Source organism: Poecilia reticulata, linkage group LG19 (assembly GCF_000633615.1).
Source record: "Poecilia reticulata strain Guanapo linkage group LG19, Guppy_female_1.0+MT, whole genome shotgun sequence".
Taxonomy (NCBI): Eukaryota; Metazoa; Chordata; class Actinopteri; order Cyprinodontiformes; family Poeciliidae; genus Poecilia; species Poecilia reticulata.
The window spans coordinates 1,834,304-1,843,254 of record NC_024349.1 but is presented as its reverse complement, the minus strand read 5'-3'; the positions used below and the strand labels follow the sequence as shown (position 1 = coordinate 1,843,254).

The following is an 8,951-nucleotide window of genomic DNA, read 5'->3' as shown; positions in this document are numbered from 1 at the left end:
CAATCAACGCTGCGCCGAGCATCACAGATTTAACATCAACATTATATATACGGATTTTATTAGGAGGCAGTTTGATCAAAACAAATGGATAATTCCATCTGGATGGTTTTATTGAATAGCATTTTTTTATATTTAAAGGTAAAAAAAGGCATTTTTTAAAAATGTTTTTGTTATTTTACATTTTAATGTTTTTACATACAGAAAATGAACAGATTCGTTCCAGTTTGTATAAAAGCACTTTTTAAAGTTATGGTGCCAGTTTTTGTTCCGACATGCAGACAGGAGGAAAGGTCATTATTTCAGGAGGCCGAGTCCAGAGTGCCCTCCTGTGGATGCCTCTGGTATGACAGCCTCAACAGCACAGAGACAAACAACATTTTGAATAAAATCAAAGTTTTAGGAATTATTTTATTTTTTACAGATTAAAAAAATAAAAACAGATTTTAAAGTTTAGCAGATGGTATTTAGTCTCAGAGAGACAGTTTATTAACCTGCCAAGTTTTAAAGTCAGAAAATAAACGGGGTTGTTCAACATGCGGCCCGGGGGCCATTTGTGGCCCTTGGAGTGATTCCAACTCCAAACATCCATCCATCCATTAACGCTGCTGTTTTAGAGAAAGGAGTGACCCATGATCTGGAGTAGAAATTAAATAGTTTAATAATTATATAGCTTGATGCTAAATAATTAGCTGACCTTTACTATCAACGACTCTTTAGAAGTTAGGAAATCGATAAACATTGAACAAATGAAGCATTAATGGAGTTTAAAACGTTTCACGACTTTTCCAGTCATTAGTCATAAACCTGGAGATTAAAGGAGCAGAATATTCAAGTACAGATTAAAAGTGTTATGTTGTGTTAACTGATCTCAAAGTTACCAAGTGAAGAAAATCTGAAATACAAAAACTAAAAGGCAAAGAAAAATTTAAATTTGAGAATATTTGTGTCAATTTGGTAAATTTTTCTGTTTCTGTTTTCGTTACCGTAGAAAAATGTTGAATATTTCAGGACAGCCTTGTTTTTTTTTCTAGAAAAATTCTGGGATTACTGTAAACATTCCTGAGATTCTTCTAGAAGATTTTTGACTTTCCAACTCAGACGTGTCCGTGTTTTTTCTAGAAAATTTCTGAGATTAATCTAAAAAATTCAGATTTTTTCTGGCACACCTTCAGCTTTTCAAACTGAGACATTTTCAAGTTTTTCCTTAAAAATTGATGCGATTCCCAAATTTCTGGGGGGTTTCTAGCAAATTTTAAGACCTTTGAAAGTCAAATTTCCATGTTTTTTTCTATCATTTTTTTAAGATTAATCTTAAAATTTCTGAGTTTTCCAAGTCCGTTTTTGCCTTTTGAAGCTGAGTTTTGGTGTAAATGTGTTTTCATTGCACCCAGACCGGCCCTGACCCTCCTGCGTACCACCACAGGGCCGGCGCCAGCAGCAGCAGTGCGGCGCTGCCCTCCACAGCCGGACCTCGGCCCACCGGGTCCTCCGCATCGCGTCAGTCGTCGTCCACCACCAGCACGTTGCCGCTCAGCTCGTACTCCAGGCTGGCCCAGTCGAAGATGTTCCCCTTGGGGACTTTGTGTCCGTAGTGCCAGGCCTGGATCATGCTCCGAGAAAGCACAGAGTCCCACATGTTGACGTCCGTCATCTCGCCCACGAAGCTCTGCGTGGCCTCCAGGCCGCCCAGGTGTTTGTCCGGGTCCTGGCCCAGCAGCACGGTGCCCTTGGGCCGCACGCTGTGGCCCGGCTTGTACACCTGGTAGGTGCTGCGCCTGCCGTCCGCCCAGAAGGCGGCCAGGCCGGAGCGCGACTCCCAGGTGAGGCAGAGGCTGGTGCGGAAGGTGCTGAGCGGCGGCAGGCGGAAGAAGACGCCGTCGCCGCTCAGGTAGAAGGAGACGCGGCCGTCCTTCTCGCGCCACACGTTGAGCTCGTCGTAGTCGGCGGTGCGGTAGGCGAACAGGATGATCTGGCGCTCCTCGGGCAGCTCGGTGGCCACCCGCATGCAGAGCGTGAAGGCCCGCAGCGCCATCTCCTTCTGCGGGACCAGAGCCACGAAGCTGAAGTCCGTCTCATACGGGAAGACCAGGACCTTCTCGCTGAGGCCCACTGCAGGTACCAGACAGAACGCAGCATCATTTAGAGGAAACCTCAACAAGAATATGGTTCATTTTTACATATTTAGCACAGAAGAGGATAACGCCACTGAAAATAAGTGAATTCTGACTTTAATCTCAGAATTTGGACTTTATTCTTTTCAGAACGAAAGTCAGAATTCTGAGAAAAAAAATTATAAATTTTGGAGAAAAGTGGAAATTTGTAAGCTTGAATTGTCTAATATTTACTTAAAAAATCCCAGAACAAAAAAAAAACATGAGTCGATTTTTGAGTTGATTATAGTCGGTTATGAGATTAAAGTCAGAATCTCAAATTTTCTGTAAAATACGAAAACATTTCTGAGCTTGAAAAGTTGAAAATTTGCTAAAAAAAAAAATAAATAAAATCTGAAATTTTGAGATTAATCTGAATTTTTCTGGAAAAAACTTCTAAATTTACAAATTCGAAGATATGCTAGAAAAAAACTCAAATGTTGAGATCAATCCGACTTTAATCTCAGAGTTTTGATCTCTGATTAAAGTCAACATTTTCTGAAAAAACTGAATTCTAAGATATTATAATTCTTTTTGTTTTGACACTAATCCTCTTCCGTAGTTTAAACTGTTACCATCTCATGTCAGTATGAGACATGAAGCTCCTTTATCTCAGGAAAGAGTTTGTTGTTTTCTTATTTCCAGTGTATTAAGACATTTTCACTAGAAACACGTAGATTTTGTGTTTTTGCAGTTTAAACATCTTCAATAAGGAATTAATACATTAATGTTTATCATTTCATTTGAAGGATGTTGGATTTATCTGATCACCCAAAGCTTAGAGAACCATTTTACCAAAACCAGTTTCAAAATGTCTACCTTGTGTGGCGAAGGAAGGGGTCAAAGAGACGAGCAGAACCGTTACCATGGTTACAGCGTTGACGCCCTGTAAACACACACATCTCATCCAGATCAGATAAACAAATTAAAGACAAATTAAAAACAACCCACAAATTTAGCAAGATAGAAATGATTTCACCATTTCGAAGCGGTTCGGTTTTCCTCCAGCAGGCAGGTCGGTCTGCTGCCCTCACCAGCTGCGGGAACCGGAGCTCTTCCCCGCTGGTACAGAGTGATGATGTCATCGCCATGACAATGGACCCGGTGTGTGAGCCCGGGTCACCGTCGGTCATTTCACCCAGAACCAGACTTCAGACGTAACCGTTTTCAAAATGTCTCCCTACATTCATCTACTGACTGGGATTTGATCAGAAAAACACCTGGAGCCGCGCATTAGCATTAGCATTAGCATTTCTACCACAACATATCAGGGCCAAACGAAAAGGAGCAAATTTCCTCCAAAAACTGAACTTTTTAGATTAATTTCAAAAATGTTCTAGAAGACATGAAAATGTTTGAGTCTGAAAAGTCAAAAAATTGCTAGAATAAAACTCAGAAACTTTGAGATCAATCTGAGAAAGAAAATCAAAAATTTCCGAGATTGAGAAGTTGAAAATTTGCTAGTAGAAAATCTAAAGTTTTGAGATTAATCTCAAATTTTCTCAAAAAATATCGGAAATTTCAAAGTTTGAAAAATCAAACATTTGCTAGAAAAATCTCAAAATTTCAGATCTGAGAAATTTTCTAGAAAAAAGACAATTTCTGAGTATGAAATGTTGAAAATTTGCTAGAATAAAACTCTTAAATAACAAAACTCAGACATTTTCTAAAGAAAAAAAAAAGGAAATTTCTGTTTGAAAAGTTGACATTTTGCTGGGAAAAACCCAGAAATTTTGTAGAAAATGTTTTCTTCGTTTGAAAACTCAGAAATGAGCTGGATCGGTGGAGTAGAGTAACTCGCTTGCTCTTTGGTTGCCTAGCAACGACCTGCTGGGAAAGAAGCAGTTCCAAGTCCCCCGCCCCCAATTTTGGTTGCCTAGCAACGACCTGCTGAGTAACTGGCTTATAGTTCAACGTTTTTGCCATTTTGCCTCGTGACTGGAGAGAAAAAGTGGATAAAACGGGAAACGCTGCGACACCGGTTTGGTAATATTTCAAAAATGAAAACAGAACCAGGCCTTCATGTTATCAACATATCTACATTTAATACAGTTTATTAATTTCTAGGATTTATCCAGACAAAGAAACGAATCCTAACTTTTCATGAACTAAAATCTGAGCAACACCAGCAACTTATGTACAAAGTCTGAACCTCAGCACAAAAACCGAACTCAGCAGACACATTCAGCTGTAAACTACCAAGCACTGGGTTGAAAACTCCTTTTATGCACTGCAAAAACACAAAACATAAACATTTTAAGTTTAGTTTCTGCTGCAAATATCACAAAATAAGTAACTTTTTAGCAAAATATAGGAGCTTGATTTGAGTCAGAAACTCTTTCATATTGATGAAAAAGTGGATTATTTCCCTTATAACAAGATATTTTTCTACAAGTCAAATAATCTAATAAAACTAGAACTCAGTAAGGAATTATTCACTCAAAACAAGATGCTATTTCTTCCTGAAAAGTTAGTTTTGTCTCATTTCAATCGTACTGAGATATTTGCCCCAGAAACTAGGAAAAAATACTTGGTTGGATTTTGTTTTTGCAGTGTAAACATCATCAATAAGGAATCATTTCCTTCATTTCAAGGATGTTGGATTTATCTGGTATAAAGAGCCATTTTACCAACTGAAGGAACAAAATGAGCATAAACATTATCGATGCTTACACTGCAAAAACACAAAACATAACCGAGGCTGTTTGCCTAGTTTTAGTGCAAATATATTTAAATTGAGACAAAACTAAGTAATAGGTAAATAATTTTTAGCAAGAAATAGGAGCTTGTTGAGTCAATGATTCCTAATATTTATAGTTCTACTGGATTGTTTCATTTATAATATGAAAAAATGGTTCATTAAAATCTGACAGATACATTTTTACATTTCTATAAATGTAGAAATGCTCTTATATGTTGCTGAAAAGTTACCTGTTACTTAGTTTTGTCTTATTTTATGTCTACTAAGATATTTGCACCAGAAACTAAACCAAAAATATTTTCTGTGTTTGCAGTTTTATTACAGGAAATGCTGGAAATCCAGCCAGAAAACACTTGGACTGAGGTATGGACAAAGATGTTCCCACTCTTCCAGCATGTTTTTATTTTAGGTGGCGGACGCCGGGGCAGTGGCGCATCTGAACCTCGAGTCCTGTCTGACGGGGCAAAGATTTGTCCTAGTTCAAGGAAATGCACTTCATGCTTGATGCGACCCTCCTGGAAACACAGCGCAGCCACAGCTGAGCGTCTCAGCGTTAAACATTTAGGCGTTTCATATCCAGCAACGTGGAAATGTTTTGTTTTAATGCAGCAATTCATCTTCTGATCCCAGTTTGAGGTTTTTCCCGAAACCTTAAACTGTTCCGATTAAAAAAAAAAGAAATATAGAAACCATACATTCAACTTATCTTAATTGTCTGCATCGGGGTGTGATTGATATGCCAAGGAGACGAGATCTACTTAAATCTACTCGACGTTTTACAGTAAAGTGACGGGGACAGGTGTGTAAGAGGCGCCACCTGCAGGAAGAAAGGGGTACTTGCTCCCTTTTCCTTTGAGTCAACAGCTTTTTGGCATTTTAGTGACTGATGGTCCGATTTTCATGAAAAAATACATAAAATATACTTGGATGAAACATCAAATAAAACTCCAACGTCTTTATGGATCCCGACACAAAAAGTCCGATTCCGTGTTGATACTTGGTGGAAACGCTGGACTGCGGCGCTTTCAGAGAACCGGAGAAAGCAGGCGGAGGGCGACGGAGACCTGGGCGCCATCTGGTCGCCCGATCTGAGACCCACAAACAGCGTGACGAAGAGGAGGATGAAGAGGAAGAGAGTGAACTTAAAGGGAGCAGCGGGCGGCTAACACTGAGCCTCGGAGCCGGAGAGAGAAGATTTACTGCAGAAGAAGAAGAAGAAGAAGTGATTCTCCGGTTTGGTGGTCCGCAGTGAGGCTGTTCTGCTTCTCTACAGTCTGTGTCGTCCAGGTTCTGAACGGGGAAACGGGCCGGGCGCTTCAGTAGTCCTCCACCCAGCCGTTCTCCTGGATGAAGGCGTCGATCACTTCCTTCATGGCCAGGTTGGGGATCAGCTGATCCTGGGTCAGGGGGCTCCGGGTCACGGGGTCGAAGTGGCCCACCCGCTGCACAGAGCCACAAAATACAGAGCTATTACGTCTGGGGGCAGAAACCTTTTAGAACCGAGACGATTAATCGATCATAGAAGTCATCATCAATTCATTTAGTAATGCAAAAATCAGTAAGTGGAGAATAAAAAAAGCTATTTGCTGAAAAAACACCTGAAACTAAATTATTTTTTAAATTGATTAATCATCAATTATTCTGATGATTATGTCAAATTTATTTATATAGCACTTTGAAACGGGTATAAAACTGCACCAGTACAAGAACGACAACACAAATGACAAACAATACATCAATTAAATGCCAAAGAGTAAAAATGAGTTTTAAGAAGTGATTTAAAAGGATCTAATCTGGAAAGTTATTCCATTAATCATGAAATAACCCTAAACTCGTTCAGTAATTAGTCACTAAAGCCCATTTGTCTAAAGTTCTACGCCTGCAGCTAACGATTTGATTATTCTGACGATTAATCAGATAGAATCAAATACCACATTCTGCATATTTTTCATGATTAATCGATTATTGTAATAGTCTAATTTAGTAATCGATTAATTTCTAACCAGAATATAAAAACTCTTAAAAATGCTATTTTTATTATCTTAAAATACAAAATACACTGCTCAAAAAAATAAAGGGAAAACTTAAACAACACAATATAACTCCAAGTAAATCAAACTTCTGTGAAATCAAACTGTCCACTTAGGAAGCAACACTGATTGACAACGGGGACCCTGGTCGGGTCAATCAGTGTTGCTTCCTAAGTGGACAGTTTGATTTCACAGAAGTTTGATTTACTTGGAGTTATATTGTGTTGTTTAAGTTTTCCCTTTATTTTTTTGAGCAGTGTATATTTTTTGTAAGATTTGGCTAAATTATTGCTCTAAGCAGGGCTGAACCAATCCGATTAATCAGTTATTGAAATAATCGTCAACTAATCTAGTAAATCGATTAATCGTTAACTGGACTAAAAGACCATTTGCTTAAAAAAAAAAACATACTTATAGAGCTGAGCTTTCAGCTAATGATTATTTTAGTAACCGATTCTTCTGACGATTAATCGATTAATCGGATTAAAGCAAATGCCACATCCTGCTTTCTAAAACAGTTTTTCTGTATCGGATTAGTACGAGCCGATACTAAACCTCAGATATCAAAAGTGAAAAAGGTTTGAGGTCCAACTGGTCCAAATTATGTAAACAAAAGTCTCATTAAGAATCATCTGATAACCAGACAACGGCCCAGCAGGAAGCGTCGAGCTGTGGGAGCCGTTTGTTTCTCTGCAGTTCGCTGGAGGAAGTCCTGACCAGAGACCTGAAACCGTCTGTCGGGCGTTTCTACCTGCAGATGCTCCTCGATGTCTTTGCGGTCGTAGGTGATGCCGCTGGGCGTGATGCACGGCTCCCGCATCAGCTCAAAGCTGATCTTTCCACAAAGGTAATCTGGGATTTCTCGCTTCTAGAGAAAAACGCGTAGAGAGATAAAAGTGACGTTCGGCTCAAAATGATGATGTGATGAAGAGTTTAGGTTCATTAAATCCAGATCATCATCTGTCTGCTGACAGACGGCGCTGTGAAATAGTTTCCATGGTAACCGTTGGTGCTAAAAGTAAAACTGAAGAACACATAATGTTTTACTGGTTTAATACAAATAAAACTATTAAATCTGTTTTGTGTGTTTGTGGTATTTATCTCAACATGTTTACCAATGAACACGACCAACAGGAAGTGAAAATCTTTCTCCATACTCACTTTTCTTTTCTCGTCCACCTGAGAGAAAAGCTCTTCCATCTCCAGTAAATACTTCTCCTTCACAACAAGACGACATAAAACCAGACATTAAAACTCAACAGCATTTTAAATATAAAAGGCTAAGAAGAAATAAATAACAGGGCTGAAACGATTAATGATGACTAATCGATTATTTAAACAATTGTCAACTAGTCTAATAACTGATTGATCACATTATGACAAAATTAAGAAGAAATCAGACAATACTCAAAAGCATTTAAAACATATTTCTGCAATTTTTAAAGGATAACAAATAATAATTCAGAAACAATTAACCACGATTCATCAATTTAAATAATCACCTAATTTAGTAATTTATTAATCACAATATGATGAATTGGGAAGAAAATCAGACGTCAACACTCAGCATTTTTAAACATTATTTCTTTAAGTTTTAAAGGATAAAAGCAGTAGGGCTGAAACAATTAATTCTGATTAATCGATCGTTTAAATAATCAACTAACTTTGCAATCGATTAATCACTATTATAAAAATAGGAGGAAGGAAATCAGACATCAGAACTCGACACATTTTTAAAAATATTTCTGCAAGGAAAAACAAAATATACATTTCTGACTTTATTTTTAATTATGTCAGTTTTGGTCCTCCATACAGCAGCAGTCCTAGTATATAAACAAAACAACTCACATGTTTAGATGAAATTTTTCCAGCATCGCCTCCATTTTGATTGTCATCCTGTTTCTCTTTGTATTCTTCAAGTTCCCTGTGAAAACACAACAAAGTCTCCAGGTTTAAACTCAGAGTGTCCAGGTTTTACTCTGGAGGTGAAGCGCGTCGTTCTGCAGCGCGTCGTGCTGCAGCGCGTCGCTCTGCAGCGCGTCGTTCTGCAGCGCGTCGTGCTGCAGCGCG

The 8,951-nt window shown here is 38.6% G+C and overlaps 2 protein-coding genes across 4 annotated transcripts in view; both read right to left on the bottom strand.

Moving 5' to 3' along the window:
* Positions 1-388: 388 nt before the first annotated feature.
* On the bottom strand, positions 389-3,488 carry LOC103481095 (pentraxin fusion protein-like). The gene is made up of 3 exons (XM_008436372.2): positions 3,130-3,488; positions 2,970-3,036; positions 389-2,109 (listed from the first exon to the last, which is right to left on the bottom strand). The coding sequence occupies exons 1-3, from the start codon at positions 3,130-3,132 to the stop codon at positions 1,499-1,501; spliced, it is 681 nt and encodes a 226-aa protein (XP_008434594.1). The 5' UTR covers positions 3,133-3,488; the 3' UTR covers positions 389-1,498.
* A 1,658-nt stretch (positions 3,489-5,146) lies between these two features.
* Positions 5,147-8,951, bottom strand: part of stub1 (STIP1 homology and U-Box containing protein 1) — a 24,381-nt gene continuing 20,576 nt past the window's right edge. For all 3 annotated transcript variants that reach the window (XM_008436370.2, XM_008436371.2, XM_008436368.2), the window contains 4 exons: positions 8,730-8,805; positions 8,043-8,099; positions 7,633-7,749; positions 5,147-6,293 (listed from right to left, as the gene is read on the bottom strand). In XM_008436370.2, the coding sequence (XP_008434592.1) occupies positions 6,168-6,293; positions 7,633-7,749; positions 8,043-8,099; positions 8,730-8,805 (376 nt within the window). In that variant the 3' untranslated portion in view covers positions 5,147-6,167. The remainder of the gene's footprint in view (positions 6,294-7,632; positions 7,750-8,042; positions 8,100-8,729; positions 8,806-8,951) is intronic.

What these genes read in the sequence shown, in the direction of transcription:
- LOC103481095 (XM_008436372.2), bottom strand. An exon ending in CCCTTCCTTCGCCACACAAG is followed by an intron (nt 2,110 to 2,969) that starts GTAGACATTTTG and finishes TGGTACCTGCAG; the next exon opens with TGGGCCTCAGCGAGAAGGTC.